The 23,255-nt window shown below is 37.4% G+C and overlaps 1 protein-coding gene across 1 annotated transcript in view; it reads right to left on the reverse strand.

Moving 5' to 3' along the window:
* The window catches only part of LOC132561707 (uncharacterized), a 161,663-nt gene that overhangs the window by 9,834 nt on the left and 128,574 nt on the right, over window positions 1–23,255 (reverse strand). The window contains exons 103-123 of the mRNA XM_060226406.1: window positions 21,502–21,747; window positions 20,552–20,775; window positions 19,582–19,752; window positions 18,003–18,191; window positions 16,559–16,926; window positions 14,070–14,232; window positions 13,508–13,696; window positions 12,968–13,166; window positions 11,208–11,353; window positions 10,160–10,408; window positions 9,672–9,942; window positions 8,910–9,137; window positions 8,157–8,492; window positions 7,686–7,925; window positions 6,682–6,855; window positions 6,308–6,478; window positions 3,811–5,825; window positions 3,074–3,322; window positions 2,282–2,515; window positions 1,584–1,754; window positions 500–655 (exon numbers count right to left, since the gene is read on the reverse strand). Of these exons, the coding sequence (XP_060082389.1) occupies window positions 500–655; window positions 1,584–1,754; window positions 2,282–2,515; window positions 3,074–3,322; window positions 3,811–5,825; window positions 6,308–6,478; window positions 6,682–6,855; window positions 7,686–7,925; window positions 8,157–8,492; window positions 8,910–9,137; window positions 9,672–9,942; window positions 10,160–10,408; window positions 11,208–11,353; window positions 12,968–13,166; window positions 13,508–13,696; window positions 14,070–14,232; window positions 16,559–16,926; window positions 18,003–18,191; window positions 19,582–19,752; window positions 20,552–20,775; window positions 21,502–21,747 (6,389 nt within the window). The remainder of the gene's footprint in view (window positions 1–499; window positions 656–1,583; window positions 1,755–2,281; window positions 2,516–3,073; window positions 3,323–3,810; window positions 5,826–6,307; window positions 6,479–6,681; window positions 6,856–7,685; window positions 7,926–8,156; window positions 8,493–8,909; window positions 9,138–9,671; window positions 9,943–10,159; window positions 10,409–11,207; window positions 11,354–12,967; window positions 13,167–13,507; window positions 13,697–14,069; window positions 14,233–16,558; window positions 16,927–18,002; window positions 18,192–19,581; window positions 19,753–20,551; window positions 20,776–21,501; window positions 21,748–23,255) is intronic.

The raw sequence follows: 23,255 nt of genomic DNA on the forward strand, positions 1-23,255 counted from the left end.
TGCCTAGTTACCTTTCCCTTCTTTCCCTTGTTCATAGCCTGAAAACCATCACATCATCAATATTACAGAATATAAAGTGATCTCTGTGCATCATTCTGATTCACACAAGCCCGATGTTTCTGTATATATATCTCAAGTTAGTCTAAATAAAGCTATGAGAATCAGGTCGGAGTACATCTATACTACGATGTCAGAAGGAAAGAATAAATAATCGTCAAACATTAATCATTGTATAGCGGAATAATAACCACTTAATGCTGTAGTCATCATACCAGAAAGGGGAGATAAATCTCTCAAACCAGAATGTCACGGTATAATATTTATGCTTCTTTCAGGGAAAATAGTTATGTAAGGAACAAGGCACAAAGCTATCCAGAAAGTAAAATCCTGTAATAAGACAGAGATACATTTCACACAGAATGTGAAAAAGGCACTCAGAGAAAATTCTTAAATACGGCTGAAAAGTCAATCTGAAGAATATTAGGATAATGTATCATACCTTGACACTATCCACCAGTGTTGAGTTTTCCACATTTCGTGCTAACTTTTCATTGACTTTGTCTCGTTCCTGTTGCTGCCGAGATAATTCCTTTGCCATCTCAATGTCATGTTTCTGTGCCAACTGTTCAGCTCTTAGTCTCTTTCTTTTCTCAATCTGAAAGGTTTTGTTTAATTTACAAATAAATATACAACAGTACTGACTTATCTCTCCTGTTTTGTCAGAATGTCTACAATACCATTTTTCACTAGTGTAATAATATTTTATCCTTGAATATTGAACTTGTCTGTTTAAACTGACAAAAAGTTCAGTTTCTGATCATCAAGGGCAAAGATATTATACAACTAAAATAAAGTATTGTTATTTTTTTAACTTACTTCTGTTACAGGAGTAAAGTTTGTGGTATAGCTTGGTTTGTAGTATAACTTGATTTGTATAACTTGGTTTGTAATATAACTTAGTTTGCAGTATAACTTGGTTTGTAGCTAACTTGGTTTGTAGTATAATTTAGTTTGAAGTATAACTTGGTTTGAAGCACAACTTGGTTTGTAGTATAACTTGGTTTGTATAACTTAGTTTGTAGCATAACTTGGTTTGTAGTATAACTTAGTTTGAAGTATAACTTGGTTTGTAGTAACTTGGTTTGTAGTATAACTTGGTTTGAAGTATAACTTAGTTTGAAGTATAACTTGGTTTGAAGTATAACTTAGTTTGATGTATAACTTTGTTTGAAGTATAACTTGGTTTGAAGTATAACTTAGTTTGATGTATAACTTGGTTTGAAGTATCACTTGGTTTGAAGTATAACTAGGTTTGTAATATAACTTGATTTGTAGTATAACTTGGTTTGATGTATAACTTGGTTTGAAGTATAACTTGGTTTGAAGTATAACTTAGTTTGATGTATAACTTGGTTTGTAATATAACTTGATTTGTAGTATAACTTGGTTTGAAGTATAACATGGTTTGTACTATAACTTGGTTTGTAGTTTAACTTGGTTTGTAGTATAACTTGGTTTGGAGTATAACTTGGTTTGTATTATAACTTGGTTTGGAGTTTAACTTGGTTTGAAGTATAACTTACTCGTTCTGACAGAGTATTCTTCTGACGATCTTTCTCCTTGTCAAGGTTGTCGTTTAGAGCTTCCATTTCCTTCTTGTGAGCCCCCAGCAATTTTTCGTATTCTGCCTCGTTTAAGTTTTTATGATGTAATGCCACATCCCGATCAAACTTGCTCTGATGGGCTGCCATAGCCTGTATAATGAAATGCTCACACTAAATCATCAATTTAACGAGTTCTACCCTGTGAACCAAAATATCTGAATGTCAAAGTAAAATTCAGAATCACCCATAGTACCTAGGTATGCTTCAAGTCAAAGAAGGCTAAATTCCAAACAGTGGTTAAAATGAAGAAAATGTATGCCACAGAATGGAATAAGCTTCAGTTTAATCCTTCAGATCATATGATAGAGTATTATAGAAGCCTTATCACTATATTTACCACCTTATCACTATATACCCCAGCTTATCACTATATTTACCAGCTTATCACTATATTTACCAGCTTATCACTATATACCCCAGCTTATCACTATATTTACCAGCTTATCACTATATTTACCAGCTTATCACTATATCTACCACCTTATCACTATATTTACCACCTTATCACTATATACCCCAGTTTATCACTATATTTACCAGCTTATCACTATATTTACCAGCTTATCACTATATTTACCAGCTTATCACCATATTTACCACCTTATCACTATATTTACCAGCTGTTTCTGCTGTCGGATCTGCTGTTCTATAAGCTGTTCTTCCTTTGCAGCTTCGTCCTCTATTGCTCGTTTTTCCTTTCTTAGTTCCTCCTTCTGTTTTCGCTCCATCTCTTCCTGTTCTCGGAGCTGCTGGTCTACAATTTTCTGTTGCTCAGCAGTGAGTTTTTCACTATTCACCTTACTGTTGATCTGCATCATTACATTTGCTGTTTCCATGTCCCCTTGAGCAGCCTGTTAACAACAACAGTTAACATAATTCATCTTTCTCTCTAGACACAAACAATATTAACTTTTTAGTTACAACATTTTGTGAAACTTTTTTACAGTTCTTCAGACATATTTTTCTCTCATCAAATTCACTCGATGAAGGTAAATGTCAACATGTTATGCACTTATATAATACACAGGTCGTCATTTCAACATTTTTAGTTTCTTTTTTAACATGTAGTTTTGACTGCCATTGGGTTTAAAGAATCCTGATTTCAATTGATAATTCACTCATACATATTTCCTACAATAATCATATCAAATGCAATCTAGTGTAGTATTACCAGCCTTAATGTCCCATATATTGACCTTCCAATTCTCTTACAATGACCTTCAATTACCTATACAATGATAATTGAATGTCAGCACACTACACTGACCTTCATATGTCTATACAATGACCTTCAAATGCCCTTATGGTGACCTCATGAAATTTTTACTCTGATGGTCCAATACTTAACAGTGTGGACCGCGTGGGATTCATTTTACTTCCTAAAGCGTTGTTTAGTGTGCTTCACTTACATGTGTTTTTGTTATATGGTCAAGTTCTTTATTGACAGCTTTTTCTTTGTCCAATTCTTCCCTCATGCGTTTCTTGGCTGCCAATTTAGCCTTCATCTTGTCATGAGCTGCTTCGCGGTCATCGTCACGGCGACTGTTCAGCTGCCTCATATGTTCGTTGAACTCTGTCATGATGCGCTCACGATCCTCAGCGTTCACATTCTTCAGCATGTCCTTCATGGCCTTCTCCTCGTTCCTTCTCTGTTGCTCCTGTGAAGAAGTAAAACACATGTTACTTATAAACAAATTTCAATGCTTCGTCATGTAATTGTTTTAGGAATAATGAGAGTTGACAGAAACACAACTGGATACACTTTCGGTGAGAAATGTTACAATGGTATTGTCTATGTTGTTATATCTTATTTAAGTGTTAATAATTTCACCCAGCAAATTATGAATCAATATTATTTCATTGTCCTGTAATAAGCCCACCCGTGAAGAAGTAAGAAGTAATGTACTGAGCGTTGGGCTTATTACAGAATACAGTACTGAATGCTGTCCAGTTTTATCCAAAAATTTCCCTTGAACATGCCGTTTTTTGATTATTTCCTGTGAAAGTAAGACAGAATTCATTCTCTTTGTTTTTTTTACCACACATCTTGTAGGTGATTATTGAAGCTTACTTTTTCCATCAACTGACTTGACTATCACTGTCCTCCATAACAGGAATTTATTGCTTGACTTTCTATCAGACCTACCTTCTCCATGGCAACAAGGGAAGCCAGAACAGCTTCCTCCTCCATCAATCTGTCAGCATCTTCATCTGTACCTCTTGCCTCAAGCAGCATCCTCTTCTCTTCTTCACTCACTCCTTCCAAGTCTTCATCCTCCAGCAGTTTCATTCCTGCCTTTCGGTTCTTTCTGTTTCTTAGCTTCTGCTTCATGTCCTCAATTTGTTTGTGTAGGTCCTGATTTCGAGTTCGCGTAGAGTTAATCAGTTCTTCCTTCTGGCTCTTAGTAAGATCCATGGAACGGATCTGTCGCTCAAACTCTGGATCAATGTCGACTGCTGGCATGTTATCAGCTGCCTCCAGTCCTCCTTTCCTCATGTCAGCCCACATCTGTTCCTGCAGCTGTTGTAATCGTAGCAACTCCTGTTTCAGTTCTTCATAAGATGGCATGTTGATATTTGGAACTGCAGTTGGTGGGAGATCCTGCATCTCAGCCTCGCTTAAGTGCTTCTTGTGCAAATCCTTCTTCTTCTGGCGTCGTTCCTCCATTAGACGCTTACGTAAGTTCTTCAGTTGTTTTAGCTTCTGTTTCTCAAAGGCCTCATTCAGTTTCTGGATGTCTTCTGCATGTTGCATCATCAAGCGTTCCTTCTCCTCCTCAGAACGGGCCTTCAGCAGCATCTTTTCAAGTTCTCTCTTGGCTTTATCAGTTGAGTTTTCTTTCTTTTTCTCAAACTCCTCCAGAGTATCGTTAATTCCTTCAGTCTCTGTCTTCTTCAGGTCATTCTCTAACTTCGCTGCCTCGTACGCCTGTTTCTCGAAAGCTCCTCTTGCTCTATCAAGGCCGGACTGATCATCTTTACCTTTGCCCTTTGTTCCGAAAACTGTTGTGTCGCCATGTATAATGGTTTTGTGATCTCCTCCTGATTTAACGTGAGAGACCTGTTGAAAGCCACTTTGTCCTTGACCTCCTGAGTTCTGACCTTGTGATCTTTGACCACCTGACTTTGATGGGTCAACCCCGTAGCCTCCAGCCATATGACCTCCATCTATTTTCATGTTTGTTACATTGTTGGTCATACCACCAGCACCTGCAGTGCCCATGTTGATTAGGTTAAGAAGTTCTGGTGACAGAACGAAAGGTCCACCAGATTCCAGCATAGCTATCAGTTGTTTGAGTAATGGTATGAGTTCTGAGTCGCTACCACCTTGTGAGTACACATCACCATAGACACCAGACAACTGACAGTCATAATCTCCAGCCAGAAGTCCTGCATGTGTCAGAACAATCTTAGCCTCGATGGCACACAGTTCTGATCTCTCCCTTGCATATTCAAGAGCAGAGTGGGCTTCATCTAAAGCTTCCATCTTATTGGTAAGATGGTCTTGGAGCTCGGCCTGGAGTCGGGTTTTAGCCTGTCTGTAACGCTGTAACACTGTGTTTTCTGCATCAGGGTTAAGGGCCCCTTCTAATTCATTTTTCCTGTCCCGATAATTCCTTTCTTCATTTTGAAGTTTTCCGAAAAATCGTCGCAACATATCACAGAATTTCACATGTGCCGCAACATGTGCTTCCTCCATCTGGTGTTCCATTGGGTCTCCTTGTAAGAGGACAGCTATGACCTCTGGCGGTATGATTGTTGCGTACTCCTGTTCAGCACCCCCTCTTCGTTGTACCTCTCGCTTCTCAGCCTCCAATAGATGATGTGTTCCATTGTCAATCTCCTCCAAAAATCGTTCAAGTGTCTTTGTCGTCACTGAATCCATGTCAAAAAGCAGCTGTTGTGCCAGGAGATGTTCCTTGGTTGTCAATTCTCGTTCCATTTGTCGCTGACGTCTCCAGAAACCGCGTCGAGCTACTAATTCTTCCTCCAGCATAGCAAGAGCTCCAGGTGGGGGTTTGCGCTTGCGAGGCCCGCCGGTTGATAGTGTTATTGGGATGGCTAAACCATTTTCAGGATTCAGACGGACTCCTATCACAGGACTTATCTCCCCTGTCACAGGATCTACAGCCTTCTTACTGATGGCAATTGGGACAAGACCTGTATAATAGGAAATTCATCAATGTCATTTCCTTGAATGATTTCATGTTCAAGTTATTATTAAAGAGATTCACAACAAAGGATCACAAAGATCTAAAGCTATGTATACAACAACAGAAAAATCCAAAACCTACCTTCCTGAGAATTGTCCTTATGCTGATAATGTTATTACAAGATTTTCCAATGTAGAATTTTAAATTCTAAAACATGAAATTTTGACCTGTGTCACAAAAAAATTTTGGACAATACTGCTTCATAATTTTAATATTTGCCGTAAGAAGACATTACGAATGACCTTGATGACCCTGACCTTGATGACCCAGACCTTGATTACCGTGACCTTTGACAAAGACACCTTAACCACTAAAAGCCTATTTTGAATCAAGAAAAATTTCTGTTATCTGTGACTGACTCATGAAGGGCCACTAATATGGTAAAGATCTATACAGCTAACATTAACTGACAACCACATCTGTTTGTACCTCCTCCTTCTGGATCCTCCATGGTGCCCCCTACAGGGACGATATTACTTGTCTTCTTCTCTTTCTCCGCCCCCAAAATCGGCACTTCCTGTCCAGAACCAGCAGGATCCTGCATCATTGTTCCAACCAGGATAGGAAGTAACTGTCCAGTCTTCGAAAATTCATACATTCCTGGAATTTAGAGAATAGAGAGTCAAATTTATTAAATCTTAATGTCCCTGGAAATGACTTCATCTTTAATCTGCCCTGGACAGAATAACAAATCCAGATGTTATTAGCACTCAGATATCTATAACTCTATTTCTAAAACCACACCTTCTTTAAAAGCAAAACACATAAACAACCTTTCCTTCATAATGCCAAGATATCTATACCTGGACATCCACCAGTGGCGGCCAGAATGGAGGCGCGATCGAGACGTCTCTGTATATCATGCTGGCTACGAAGTAGGTGTGCCCTTGACCTTGCCCGAGCCTTTTCCAGTTCTTTAAGGGCTGCGTCCAGCATGGACTCTTCATGGCGAAGGTTAACATTGGGACCATTGGCCGCTGAAGACAAAACAGAAAAAAATTAATTTCATCTGTCCATGGTAACAACATAATCATACGTATTCTCTAGACTTTAGAAAATTTCAAGATCGGAGTAGTTTTGTATGTACATGTTTATACAAATGTCTGTAGGACATGAATGTCTCTGCTCCCAAGCATATGATGGTGAATTTGCATGATAATTTGCAGTCGTCTCAGTTTAAGCCATTTAACGAGAATTAACTTTTGTGTCTGTACATGTCTATCTATGTACAAAGACATAAAACATACGTGTCTTTATATTTTGATTCTCTACTATATGTTGGCTCGGCACTTCATTTCATGCTATCTTTGAAATAATAAAATAAAATTCTCACAAATATTACTAACTTAACAGTATCTTGTTTGAATATCACTGGTTTTACTCTAAGCATACTTATATTAAACACACTGAACATTACACAAACTTTACATAAAACATGCTATACATTACACAAACTTTACATTACACATGCTTTACATTACACAAACTTTACATTACACATACTTTACATTACACAAACTTTACATAAAACATGCTTTACATTACACAAACTTTACATAAAACATGCTTTACATTACACAAACTTTACATTACACATACTTTACATTACACAAACTTTACATTACACATACTTTACATTAAACATACTTTACATTAAACATACTTTACATTACACATACTTTACATTAGACATACTTTACATTAAACATACTTTACATTACACATACTTTACATAAAACATACTTTACATTACACATACTTTACATTAAACATACTTTACATTACACATACTTTACATTACACATACCCATCAGAGCATCCTTGTATTGTTTTACAGCATCACTAGCTCGAGCCTCACAGGCAAGCACACTTGAGTCAAGCAGTGCTTGATAACCTCCTCCAGATGGCAGCACTGCTGTGTCCTTGAGATAACCTCCATGGATTCGTACCAACTTGCCACTGAGGGATTCAACAAATGAATCCCCAGGAATAATGGGATATCCATCACGATCGCCTGGTTTGGTGCCTCCAACAGGAACTACAACTCCTGTCATAATTAAAAACAATTATTCCCCTTTATTAATACTTTTCTACATTTTCGCTGGCAGAAAAAATTTGAATGAAAGATGGGATGTACATAATTGATAATCTTTCAGCACTTCAGTTATTTGCTTTTGATGTCCTGTCAATGCGAAATTTCCATGAAATTGTCAGCATTTGTAAGGAATTGGAATATTCATGTTTTGTACCATTAAGATAAAGGGGAGATCACTCTTACCTGACTCAGTGTCCAAGGAGACAGCGAGGATAGGTACTGGTTGTCCAGAATTAGCATCCACCATAAGAGAGCCTACCTCCATCGGGATCGGCATACCGGTGACCGGGTCAATGTGTGTACTGCCTATAGGTAAAACAGCTCCAGTCTGTGGATGTATAGTCATAGCCATGATGGGCACATGTAGACCGGTTACAGCGTCAAACATGGGTGATCCATATTTGAGGTCACTCTTGTGTTCCATAGGTTTGAGAGGTGTGGCGACAGCCTGACCAGATTTACGGCTGATTGGGTAAGGTACGTAAGGAATGAAGGGCTCCTCGGATCTAGCAGCTTCACCTGAGAAACACAAAACAGGATAACAAGATCAGTTAGTTACACTTGTTTTAAGGGAAAAACATCAGGAAGTGAAAAATGTTCAGGTTTGCTTCATCATCTTATATAAACCTATAAACACTTCATGATGATTAGTAATACACAGCTCAGAACCACTTTTGAAAATGTTCCTTGTTGATTTTAACAGCAGCTTTACACAAAAATATTTCAGCATTGATCAGGGTTCTATTGACAATTCAATGAATTTAAACATTATCTTTTTCAAGAAATAACAAAATTCTTCCTCTGTTATCTGTAATCGTTTTTAAGATTCATTATATAGACAGTGTTGATTTCTCTCTCTTATTATTTTAATTTCACATAATAGTTTGATTAAATCTTACATCTAGAGAGATAATGTAAATGTTAAACATTTCTTACCTGTGGCTGCATCAACAACAAACACTAGCCTAGAGGTCACAGGGTCAAAGGCCACATTTCCTTGTATGGGCAGCACATGCCCTGTCTGTGGATGGACGAAATAATCATTGGGCACTTCAACAATGCTGCTGTCCCCAAGGACCATCTTTGCCCCGGGTTTGGGTCTGAGCAATCCTGTGGTTTTATCAATGGAGATGAGGTCTGCTGCTCTGACACTCATGTCTGAACCTGATACAATATACAGCAATCATCATAACAATAATCCTATATATAATGCTTATCACAGTGAACTCTCTCCTAACCACATAATCCTGGGACCAAATCATAGGTCCAATGTGGAGAAAAATTCAACTTACAGAATTTGTCATAATAAGTAAGGATAGGGTTTCGTGGGACTCACTGGTCAAAACAGAGATAACTCAAGATCCAAGAAAGGCTTGTTTGAATATATTTCACTATATTTACATTAATTTATGTATTTTTTATATCATTCAAAATTATATTTTCAAGTTGAAAAACAATTTACACAATCATCTGAGGTAGCTGTTTGTAATCTTGTCTTTAAGAGATAAGATTAAAATTGTCCCTACATGTCAAACATCATTGCTTTCTGTACATTTGTATGATTGCTATTGGGATTTCAGATGCAGAATGTAAGGAAATGGGGTTAAAACAGTTTTTTTTTTTAATTTTCCTCCATGGAGTTGATCTTTCTACATATAACAGAGCTCTTCAGACTATGGAGGTAAATATAAGACTTACCTATCAATTCCTCCCTCCTCATAGGAGAGTTCTTTCCAGGTTTCAGCAGCTGTCCTCCTGTGCCCTGACCAAGTACACCCCAGGCGCTTGTCCTCTTACATTCTTCTCTATTTTCATCCGACATCTTATGGAGAAGCATTTCAATCCTTGTGTTCATGGTTCGCTGGGCTTCGTGGTTCAGTTCCCCATCGTTGGCTGCTCTCTGTTGGAGCTGGACAGCATACTCCTTCAGTGTACGTGCACTTTCTCTCAGACTGGCCTGGAATGTCACCTGTAATTATAATCAAAACAGTTGCAGAGCTTCTAAAACAGGCTGGTGTTGACAAAATACTGTTAAATATTTTCTGAATCACTATATGAGAGAAACAATACCTGTAAATCTTTCTCTGAGAAAAACTTGCAGGAGAAAAATGAGAGTGATACACTAAAAACCTCTGTATGTGGCAAAACATCAGCTTAGACATCATGTTTTTTGTCTATAAATGTACCTGGTGATTCTCCCGGGCCTTTTCATCCTCCTCCATTAGAACATTCTGTCTTCGCAGGATGAGTTCAAACTTCTGACCTACATCCTTCCGTCTCTCAAGTTCAATCTCGAGCATGTGTAACTTGTTATCATAAGATGCCAAGTCCTCGTCTGTAGCCAATGCTGCTTTGCCTTTCAAATTCATCTTGGCAGCCCATAATCCCTTGAGAGACTCATTCTGATTGGCCATTCTACCATACATTTGTTTCATCTGGAATTAAATATCAGTGGTAATAAATTCTGTTTGTCCAGTACTGATCACTATTCATCTAGATTCTGATAGATGTATTGCTGAGTTGCCTGTGTGTTAACTTTCAATTTGCCTTTTTCATTGCATTTACTGAATGTAAAAATACTGACTTGTCTCCATCTTGTGATGACTAATTTCTATCATTTTACTGGAGTTGTTCGAGGTTTACTTATTTTTTTGAAATTTGGACTCAAATTGTCCTTGTATTTACCAATTCATTTAAATTTGGACTCAAATTGTACTTGTATTTACCAATTCATTTAAATTTGGACTCAAATTGTCCTTGTATTTACCAATTCACTTAAATTTGGACTTAAATTGTCTTTGTATTTACCAATTCATTTAAATTTGGACTTAAATTGTACTTGTATTTACCAATTCATTTAAATTTGGACTCAAATTGTCCTTGTATTTACCAATTCACTTAAATTTGGACTTAAATTGTACTTGTATTTACCAATTCATTTAAATTTGGACTCAAATTGTCCTTGTATTTACCAATTCATTTAAATTTGGACTCACCTTGTTCTCTGATTTTGATATTTTGATTTACTTCATCCTTACATTTACCAATATTCAATAAAAAATGAATTGATGGAGATTTTGCCTTGTCATTTATTCTTTATTTGTAACTTGCCTCGTCCTTGTGTTTACTAATCATTTATTTGTGACTTGTGTTTACTAATCATTTATTTGTGACTTGTGTTTACTAATCATTTATTTGTGACTTGTGTTTACTAATCATTTATTCGTAACTTGCCTCGTCCTTGTGTTTACTGATTGTTGTTGTGACTCCACGAGACTGTTTGGAAAGTGTGTCATACAAAGTTCTTGTGTTGAAGGCCTCCAGGTCAATTTGTCGGTCGTAATCCCAGAAGTCATCATCCTTTACATCAATATTGGTTGCTGTTATATATAAAAAGAGAAGAGACTGTATAAAAGATTATAAAAAAACAAACAGGAGATTACAGAGGGATCTTAGCACCCACCATTGTTTGATTTTATTTTTTCTATAAATGTTGAATCGTTTCCCTTCTTTTCTCTTCTTTCATCTGTTTTTGCTCTTAATTGTTTGAAAGTTTAAAATTCCTTAACAAATAGCCATAAGAATCTTTAACTGCCAAATCCAAGATGGTCGCCTGTCCGCCATTTTTTGGTTTTTTGAGTCAGTCCAAAAATCAATAGAACACAACAAGGAACCAAAATGAAATCTGAGAAAGATCCATCTGGGGTACTTCTTGTGCAATAGTGATAACAAACTTTCATAATCAAAATCCAAGATGGCCGACTATCAGCCATTTTGGTTTTTCTGATCAGTCCCAAAATCAAAAGGGCATAACTAGGGACCAAGGAAAACCTTCAAATAAAATTTGAGGAAAATTCATTTTATCAAGAAATAGCGATTAAATTACTAACAAACAGATGAAGGACTACAGATGAAGGGTGATTTGAATACCAGTAATGAAAATAAATGGATTTCATGAAATATTCTAAATACTCTGTATGCACATGTTTTAGTGGTAATGTTATTTTAGCATCTTGTTGAAAGCATAGCATTTAAATATGATTGTACTAATTGCAGTTTTTTTCTTATTTGGGGCTTTAGTGCCAGCTAAATAAGATATCTATCATTTCCAGAATATCTGAAACTGTTTACATCAATATGTCAAACTTATTTTAAGTAAATTTCAGATGTTTTCTATTTTTTCATAGAATTTCTCCACATTGCATACTTGGCTTTGTTTGGCTGAAATTGCATCATCCAATTTAAAGGACCCACTATTTATACAAAACTGATATCCCTTCACCCAGGAAAGCTTCAGACCAGATTTGGACAAAGCTGAATCAGGCTTACAGAAGGAGTAGAATGTTAAAGAATTGTTGATCTCTTTCCCCTATTGGGTCCTGCCTCTCCCTTTCCAGGGGGCAAAGATCCACAGATTTGACAAAATTGATTCCCCTTTACCCAAGAATGCTTCACATCAAATATGGGAAAATTCAGATAATTTCTACAGGACAAGTTGATTTCCTCCATTTCTGATGTTTGGCCATGCCCATCCCACCCCAAGTTGCCAAGACCTTCAGCTTATAAAGTATTGATCTCCTTGATCCAAAAATACTTCAGACCAAATTTTGGCAAAATCAAATCATTTGGGCAAAATCAAATCATTTCCACAGAAAGAGTAGTATTAATGAATTTGCTCTATTTCCCCTATTGAGCCTCACTCCTGCCCCAGGAGGCAGAGACCAAAATTAATATCCCTTCACCTAAGAAAGCTCCAGACCAAATTTGGTCAAAATCCAATAAGTCCTACAGGAGGAAAAGGATTTTAAAGAATTGTTCCCTTATTTCTCCCATAAGGCCCCATCACTGCCGCCCCAGGGGCGGAGACCATCATTTATGAAAATTTGAGCTAATAACTAGTCAAAATATGAAACAAACAATCAAACATGAAGACACACTCATAGTTCATTCCAAACTGTTATATCATCACATGAATAATTCCGACAAATACTGACCGTCCAGAATAGCCAAGGCATCGTTGTCAGGTGGTTCATTACCGTTAGTGATGGCACGCATATTACGATGGTATTTACGAACAGGATGTACTGTTGATCCCTTACTGGCGTAGTCATCAAAGTTATACTTCTTGGTTACTTTACGGTAGAACGGGAATAAGTAGGAAGCCTTTGACCAGCCGTATTTCCTGAACAGCAACTAGAAACATGAAATTTAAAGAGTCAGTTTCCACATATTTTATGTCTGTTGTAAGCATATCTTTTAAAAAGGTATTTTGTCATGAAAAAGGTGTAAAAAATCTTCCTTTATTTTCCTCTGTTTTGAAACAATTTTAATCTTTTACCAACGACAGTGAAAAAAAATGAAAAAAAAAAATTGAAAATAACTTTAGCAATATATGAATCATGTAATAATAAAACAGTTAGGGATGGTGGTGAATTTACCAATGGTTAGCTAGAAACACTATGATACTGACCAATGATCAGCTTTTAACATCAAAATACTGGCCAGTGGTCAGCTAGAAACATTAAGATACTGACCAATGCTATCATCATGATGACCATTGCCAGAAGCGCTACCCCAAAGATGATGAAGATGATCTGCCAGTCGGGGGCCTGTAGGATGTCAGATGCTGTAGCGATACCATTCGCTATGATATTGGCGGACGTTGCTGGGAAGAATGGACCAGTTTGTGAGCACTGGGCACTTGTCTGCATCACTCGAACATACTGAATATAGAAACATGTTCAACTTCACTGGTAGGACAGGTTGAGATACTGAAATAATTTTGTTTGCATTTAGTCACATAATTTTTGCTGTATTTATCAGTTAATAAGCCTTTGGCTGGTAACTCAGTCATCTACATCTATTGATGTTTAGTGTACAATTTAAAACCAAATATTTTCATTATCTTCTGTAATAAGCCCTGACGTTCAGTTAGAAATTGTATGTTGGCACTTTACCATTAAAAGCATCATAAATTCTATACAGATTTTATTACTAATTAAGAGTTTTACTCAATCTCATTTTTTAAAAAAATATCCAATGTTATTTAAACAAAAGGTGACAAGATGACCTTTAAGTATACAGTATGAATCTCACCATTTTCTTATTGGAGTCGGTGCTGAGGGAGAAAACGTAAACACCGGGGTCGTTGAATTGGTAGGAAAACAATGTAGAAGTGGTAGCAGCAACTGCAGCAGCTTCAACCATGGTACGGAATCCCCCGTAGTCAAACGCACCATTAGTGTTAAACAGGTTGTTTCTGTAACAACAAACATCCTGACTTACAGTACTAAGTTTGTCACTCTGTAGTCAAACGCACCATTAGTGTTAAACAGGTTGTTTCTGTAACAACAAACATTCTGACTTACAGTACTAAGTTTGTCAGACTTACATGCTTTTCCTTTCATATAAAGTGTTGACTAACAAATTACTATAAATAGTAACAATGACCTTGAAAAACCAGCTCAAATGAGCAATTGTTGTAATACTGGTTTGTTGTCTTTGCAAAATTTAATAAAATGTAAAAAAAAAAAATTCCTTCCAAAAATGTCACTTGTCAGAATGTTGACATCAATATTGATTCTGTGTGTGTGTGCGTGCATGTGTGTGTGAGCATACGTGCATGCATGCATGCGTGTCTGGTTATAAATGACTTGATTGTTGATGTCAAAAACTGATGACTGTATATACAAAATATACTATAATATATGTCTCGCCCCATCCCCCCCTCCAAATACAAATTATTACATTAATTTTCATTGATAATATGTAAATACCAAAGAGATGTTGCCCATGAAAATTTTTTTAATTCTTTATTGTGAAAAAAAAAACCTTTGTCTGATCTTTAACAATACATGTTTCAATATGATTTTGGAGTTACTTCTGAAAATCTGAAGTTATTGTTCTGAAAATACACAAAAAAAAATAAAACAAGTTGTATTTGTTGTGTTCAGATGCCTTACCACAATGTAACTTTACACAAGGCTGGGTTGGAATAGCATTTGTGTGTAATGAGAAACGGGATTAAATGCAAACCTTCGAAGTCAAACTTCTCAGTATTTCTTAATCTACGAAAATTACTGGATTGTAAAATCTTGAAGATATTTTGTAAATGATATTTTCAGGTGTCAAGTGTCAGCTTTGCGATCTAGCTATATAACAAGCTTGGTTGAAGTTCAACTTCAGCTTTCCCTACCATAGATTTAAATGTCGACTTCAGCATTCCCTACCATAGATTTAAATGTCGACTTCAGCATTCCCTACCATAGATTTAAATGTCGACTTCAGCTTTTTCTACCATAGATTTAAATGTTGACTTCAGCTTTTTCTACCATAGATTTCAATGTCGACTTCAGCATTCCCTACCATAGATTTGAATGTCGACTTCAGCTTTTTCTACCATAGATTTAAATGTCGACTTCAGCTTTCCCTACCATAGATTTAAATGTCGACTTCAGGTTTTTCTACCATAGATTTAAATGTCGACTTCAGCTTTCCCTACCATAGATTTGAATGTCGACTTCAGGTTTTTCTACCATAGATTTAAATGTCGACTTCAGCTTTCCCTACCATAGATTTAAATGTCGACTTCAGCATTCCCTACCATAGATTTAAATGTCGACTTCAGCTTTCCCTACCATAGATTTAAATGTCGACTTCAGCATTCCCTACCATAGATTTAAATGTCGACTTCAGCTTTCCCTACCATAGATTTAAATGTCGACTTCAGCATTCCCTACCATAGATTTAAATGTCGACTTCAGCTTTTTCTACCATAGATTTAAATGTCGACTTCAGCTTTAACTACCATAGATTTGAATGTCGACTTCAGGTTTTTCTACCATAGATTTAAATGTCGACTTCAGCTTTCCCTACCATAGATTTAAATGTCGACTTCAGCTTTTTCTACCATAGATTTAAATGTCGACTTCAGCTTTCCCTACCATAGATTTGAATGTCGACTTCAGGTTTTTCTACCATAGATTTAAATGTCGACTTCAGCTTTCCCTACCATAGATTTAAATGTCGACTTCAGCTTTCCCTACCATAGATTTAAATGTCGACTTCAGCTTTTTCTACCATAGATTTAAATGTCGACTTCAGAGAGAGAGAGAGAGAGAGAGAGAGAGAGAGAGAGAGAGAGAGAGAGAGCTTTCCCTACCATAGATTTAAATGTCGACTTCAGCTTTCCCTACCATAGATTTAAATGTCGACTTCAGCTTTCCCTACCATAGATTTAAATGTCGACTTCAGCTTTTTCTACCATAGATTTAAATGTCGACTTCAGCTTTTTCTACCATAGATTTAAATGTCGACTTCAGCTTTCCCTACCATAGATTTGAATGTCGACTTCAGCTTTTTCTACCATAGATTTAAATGTAAGTGAAATGTCAACAAAAAAAACCAACCATAGTCTCGATACAGTAATTTTTCCTTGCAAATAAGACAGACAGATGGACGGACGGACAGAGACAGACAGACAAATAGATATATACATAGAGAGAACAGACATAGAGAGAGAGAGAGAGAGAGACAGACAGAGAGACAGACAGACAGTGTCTATGCTAATTGTTATGTTTGCTTACTTATCATACACGGGGTAGTATGTATTGGTCACACTGAAGAGCATGATTTCTCCACTAGCAAGACATGTAACAGGGTTCTCAATGCCAGAGAACTGTGACCCAGCAACATTGGAAGTAGCAAGCAGTCGGCGACGCCCATAATTGGCGCTATCCACAGTTATATTGCCAGTGTTGTTGCCCTTTTCATTGTCTTGCAATAACTGGATCAGTTCGGGGCGGTCGGGATTGTATACTCCCAGAAATCCTCTTGAATTCATCTGACAAATATTGATTTGTATTTCACTATTATCCCTGGAAGAACATTGATCAGTAGAAATGGCATTCCGTGAGTTGATGATCCTTGTCAGAAATTGGACACCAATTTCAGTCTGGAAAAAAAAAGAAACATGAGAGATTTGGACCTAATCAACATATAATAATTTCATTTTTTAATGTTTCAGAAGACTGTACTCCACCTGGTCAATCAGTGACTGTACTCCACCTGATCAATCAGTGACTGTACTCCACCTGATCAATCAGTGACTGTACTCCACCTGATCAATCAGTGACTGTACTCTACCTGGTCAATCATTAACTGTACTCCACCTGATCAATCAGTGACTGTACTCCACCTGGTCAGTCAGTGACTGTACTCCACCTGATCAGTCAGTGACTGTACTCCACCTGGTCAGTCAGTGACTGTACTCCACCTGATCAATCAGTGACTGTACTCCACCTGGTCAGTCAGTGACTGTACTCCACCTGGTCAGTCAGTGACTGTACTCCACCTGATCAATCAGTGACTGTACTCCACCTGATCAGTCAGTGACTGTACTCCACCTGATCAGTCAGTGACTGTACTCCACCTGGTCAGTCAGTGACTGTACTCCACCTGGTCAGTCAGTGACTGTACTCCACCTGGTCAGTCAGTGACTGTACTCCACCTGGTCAGTCAGTGACTGTACTCCACCTGATCAATCATTAACTGTACTCCACCTGATCAATCAGTGACTGTACTCCACCTGGTCAGTCAGTGACTGTACTCCACCTGGTCAGTCACTGACTGTACTCCACCTGATCAATCAGTGACTGTACTCCACCTGGTCAGTCAGTGACTGTACTCCACCTGATCAGTCAGTGACTGTACTCCACCTGATCAATCAGTGACTGTACTCCACCTGATCAGTCAGTGACTGTACTCCACCTGGTCAGTCAGTGACTGTACTCCACCTGATCAATCAGTGACTGTACTCCATATTTAGAAAAACAACACAGAAAACAGCATAAACAGAATCTTAATTCAAACTAAAATGTGATGAAACAAAATATTAACAAAAGAAAGATTTACACAAAAATCATGAAAATATAAAATTAGAATAAGACCAGGTGTTCTGGAAGTGTAAGCATATCTTTAGAACGACTCTGACCTGTATGTTAGAAATCGTTTGTTGTGATTACAACTCACCATGATATTGTTACTGGAATCACGAACAACGACATGTACACTGAGGGGCTCTGCTGCACAAACCAACATAATGGCATTACGTTGGGCAAGACGACACTGTAAATCACAGACCTCGTCAAGGTCATCCATCGCACACTGGCAGACTCCCAGCAGACGGTCATAACTTACATATTCGTTCGGAGGACATACCTTAAAATGATACAAAAGTAAATATATATACAAATCACCTCTAAAGAATTCCACAACAAGCAATATTTATACCAAAACTACCAGGAAAATCAGCATAAACAGTAAATGTTTAGCAAATTCTGAAAGTTATTTCAGCAGTATATTGTACAGTTTCTTGACTTCGCAGGATTACTCTTTCATGGTGGTTTTTATTTACAGGGATTGACTTATTTGATCATTCAGTCAGTGTGTTGGTCTACATAATCTCGGCAGAAGATCCGAGATACATGATCAGAAGCTTGTGAATATCTATTGACTGGAATGTTTGTAAAAAGACATAAAAGTTCTGATGATTCACTATAAACTATATTTCATATTATAGTGAAGTTAAATTCCCCACAAATACTTCTTATTACACTTCAGTAAACTACATGTCTTACAGAAAATGTTAGACTAAAAAAATTTTTTTTTCAAACTGTGGAAGGTTTAAAGGAATGTAAAGAAGTATAAAAACAGACATAAACATTAGAGAAACAAGAGTACTGTGTGGCGGAACAATATATACGTCAGTCTTAGGCCGAAGAAATATTCAGGATTTATTGTATCAAAATGAATACAGCTAGAACTGTCCTCCTGGCGGCAATACTAATAACTTTCTGAAAAGGGGAGGTAACTCAACCTGATGTAGATTACATACATCTAAAATGTATAAGGATTACTGCTGGCAAGCTTTATTGAAACACTTCATTAATTTAGGAAAACTTGCAAGTACATTGTTGGGTCTATGGACGGACAGACAGAAAGTTGGACAAACAACCTGATTCCAGCATACATCCCCCTCCCCTCTCTAACTTTTGTGTGGGGAAAGGGGGAAACTGTATCATAATTTTCAATAAATAAGATAAAACCTAGTTTCAAAGAGTTGTTATAAAAATTTAAGAGAAGCATCTTCTGGACAAGGTTAAAGAGCAAAAAAAGGGCCATAACTCTTTATGGATATTAAAATAAAAAGCTGCTCATGTCAGCACAATTTCATGTTATGGTTTTAAGGACTATGAATTTTGAAAGAAATTGGATAAAAAAAAAAACCAAAGGGAATAGAAATACTGACAAGATTTGAACGCAAAAAACAAATAAATGGCAATAATTCATTCACAAATGATTAAAATCTAAATACCGCTCAGAAAATAACATGTCATGCTATTAAAGTTTAAAAATTAGTAGAGATCTCCGACCAAACTGCAGTTCAGGAAAACAGGTCAAAGTGATTAATACAACTATGAGAGAAATTGGTGAAAAAACCACGATGAAAATTTACAATAGATGTAGACCAAATCACACTATAAGGAGATCTTGTCAAAATGTTTGATGTAGAGCAACTAAATTTCTGATAATTAAAACTTGTACTAACATCATCCCTACAGTGGGCCTCCCACTGCGCAGTAGTTAGACATCTGCCATCCTGAGCTCGTGTGGTTTGGGACAGACATAAGTCGTACACCTGTTTATAACAATCAGCAGACGAAGATGTTGATCCGGACTCAAGGAACCCAGCTGCACAAACACATTTCCGATCACTCTCCTGACAGGGAGATAAAAAAATAGAAGTCATATAATTCAGTTTATCAAACTACATTCTGATCACTCTCCTGACAGGGAGACAAAAAAGTCATATAACTGAGTATATCAAACTACATGATGAAACATACATTAACATAATGTAGTACATGATCATCAGGGGTGGGCTTATTACTGATACATGACAATTAAGCTTTAGCTGATAATGAACAGATATATGGGTCAGGAAGCGACGAGGCGTAGGCCTATCTCTGGATATAAATGGTATTTCACCAGTTTGATTTTATTTTTTTGTGGTCAAAATTTTTCTACTTGGTTGATTAAGCACTATAATCACCTCATCTCAAAGATTCATAATTGATTACTACTTTTCAGATGATGGGTTTGTTGTTGGTTATAACTGGTATTTTTAAATTACCAGCTTGCAATTAGTGTTTTTCGTGATCAATATTTTTCTCCCAGGTTGATAAACACCGTGTTGACATCTTCAAAAGTCCATACCTGGTAACTGATACCTGGTAACTGATGCCAGGTAACTGATACCAGGTAACTATTTTTTTTAGATGATGGGCCTATTGTTAGATATAAACTTAGTACTTCACCTGCTTAAAATTACTGTTTCTCTCAATTTATTATTGGTGAAGAGTTTGTAGGGGGATGAGGATAGAGAAAGCAATAAACATTCACCATGTATCAGATGTCTGACCAAGAGGAAAGTGCCGATACAAAAATATTCTTCTTCCATAACGCAAAAAAAAATCTTAATAAAGAACTAAAAAGTAAAAAAAAATATCCGTATTTACTTGAAAGTCTCGGCCAGACCCTTTACAGGCACATGTCGCCTGTCCTGTGAGCGACTGACTGGCTTCACTTCCACAATGGTAACAGGCCTTTTGTCCTGTAAGGTGGTTAAAATGGTCAACTGGACACTGGGAACAGTCATCAACACTCCCTCCATACTGGGCTGTGTTGTATCGACCTGCTGGACAAGGCGTAGCCTCCGCACTTCCTTGTGGGCAATAGTAACCTGTAATTTAGTATTAAAATGTAAAATAGTTAGATAAGGAAATTATCTACAAAAAATATAATTGTACAAACTCTGTACCATAAATGGTCTTAAAGTTTTAAACATGTGACATCATGGCAGCCATATTGGATTTATGACCTACATAAAAATGTTACACATGCATCTTCAGATACGTACATACAAAGTACTAAACAGACTATAAGTCCATGTCTTTCTGATTAAAAATTTTGGACTCCACAATTTTCGAAAAGACAAAAATGATATTAATAACAATAAGAAGCATAACAATAGGTCTTTTCACCATTTGGTGAAAAACCCTCATTAATCATATGAAAGAAATGTACTCTTTGTTGTGAGAACTGATTCAAGATAAAAGGACATATACTGTATATTTCTCAGATTTCACAAATACCTTACATTGCAGACATATTCGTGAATACATGATTTTGCAAATGGTGATCTAGGAACAAGGACAAGACTTTTTAACCATTTAAAGAAGGATGCCATCAAGCTTTTCTGTTTTCGTACAAATAATCGTGAGTGATTTGAAATTGTAATTGACTCAATTCGGTAAATTGACATGAAAATAAATCCTATGTGAAGTATATGTGGTTTACAGCAGAAACAGCAGGATATTGGGAATCAACATCTAGACTCTGGAAACTGATGACAAACAACAGAATGCCTAACAGGAAGCCATCTTTGATCTGACATGTTGAACTTTACCTGCTGGACAAGGGAAGGAATTAGTAGCATTGACTCCATAGTAAGCACTGGAGTTATCGCCTGGTTGATCTGTGATAGCCAACGCCAGGCACACGACACCCGCACGGCAATCAGCACAAACAGCACGGTTAGCATCAGCACCGAATGTTCCAGGTGGGCACGCTTCACAAGTATCGAGGAATGTTTCACGCGGAGCTCCATCTTTTTCTTTGTAACCTAACGGACATTTGATTGGTTCTATGGCACCTGGAAGTTTAACAGCATTATGTTTATAAATCATCTGAGAAAACCGTGGTAATAAATAGTACCTCTATAGTATTATTATAATCCTACTGTTGTGTCACATGGATTGAAGTGATCAAGGGAGCACATTATTATTCCAATATCATTATCACATCATCCACACTGCCTACTCACATAGCAGGGCTCTCATTATCCAAACACATCATTCACACTGTCTACTCACATAGCAGGGTGTAACAAAATGAGTAAAAAAATGGGTTTAATGGTAATTTTAGAATGGTGTGTATCGTAGAGAGCAGCATCTTAGTTTAAAGTACATCAGGTCAAAAGTCAGTTAATCCCGTGAGTGATAGATAGTGATGCACGCCTGATAACGGGCGGGGTGTGTACACAAGTGGTGAAGCACCGTGGCAGAATATCGCCATTATGATTGATCAGGACAGGTAGATGCTTTCTTGTATGCCTCGCGCTGGCGAACACATTTGTAAGTAAACAAGATAAGAAACAATGTATAAGGTAGATCAAAGATGGGAAGTTGATAACGGGTACTCTTAGTCGCAGGTGCCTTCTTCATTAGATGCTCCGGGGGCTGGGTTATTGTTGTCCAATTGAGACTAGGCTTAAATTAAGTATTTGGGTATTATTTATACAAAGATAATAGCCAGCAGAAGTGCAGTCGAGTCTGGGATCGAGTAGCTAGAGAGAGTTGGGAGTCGGACGTGCAGACGGGCAGAGTCCTGTATGGGACCTGCTCCGCGATGGAGTGGGTCCTGGCCAAGTTGGCCCATGGACATTTGTATGGAACTCTTTGATATGGACGGGCAGGTTTTTCGTTGTTGTCTGCCTTACACAGGTGTTTAGTTTTGGTGCCACGACATGATGCTGTATGTTGATTAGGAACTATCTTTTGTAATGGATACTAACGCGAAGTACTAACTATGGAAAACCACTATACGATGAAATAAAAGTTTCGGTCAACCCAAGTAAACACTGTGTTTAGTCATCGTGTTACAAGGGCTCTCATTATCCAAACACATCATTCACACTGCCCACTAACACAGGAGGGCTCTCATTATCCAAACACATCATTCACACTGCCCACTAACACAGGAGGGCTCTCATTATCCAAACACATCATTCACACTGCCCACTAACACAGGAGGGCTCTCATTATCCAAACACATCATTCACACTGCCCACTAACACAGGAGGGCTCTCATTATCCAAACACATCATTCACACTGCCTACTCACATAGGAGGGCTCTCATTATCCAAACACATCATCCACTCACATAGGAGGGCTCTCATTATCCAAACACATTCACCCTGCCCACTAACACAGGAGGGCTCTCATTATCCAAACACATCATTCACACACTGCTCTCATTATCCAAACACATCATTCACACTGCCCACAGGAGGGCTCTCATTATCCAAACACATCATTCACACTGCCCACTCACATAGGAGGGCTCTCATTATCCAAACACATCATTCACACTGCCCACTA

The sequence above is a fragment of the Ylistrum balloti genome, unplaced genomic scaffold, assembly GCF_031769215.1.
Source record: "Ylistrum balloti isolate Yb309-2 unplaced genomic scaffold, AGI_CSIRO_Ybal_v1 Utg371268, whole genome shotgun sequence".
In the NCBI taxonomy this organism is placed as follows: Eukaryota; Metazoa; Mollusca; class Bivalvia; order Pectinida; family Pectinidae; genus Ylistrum; species Ylistrum balloti.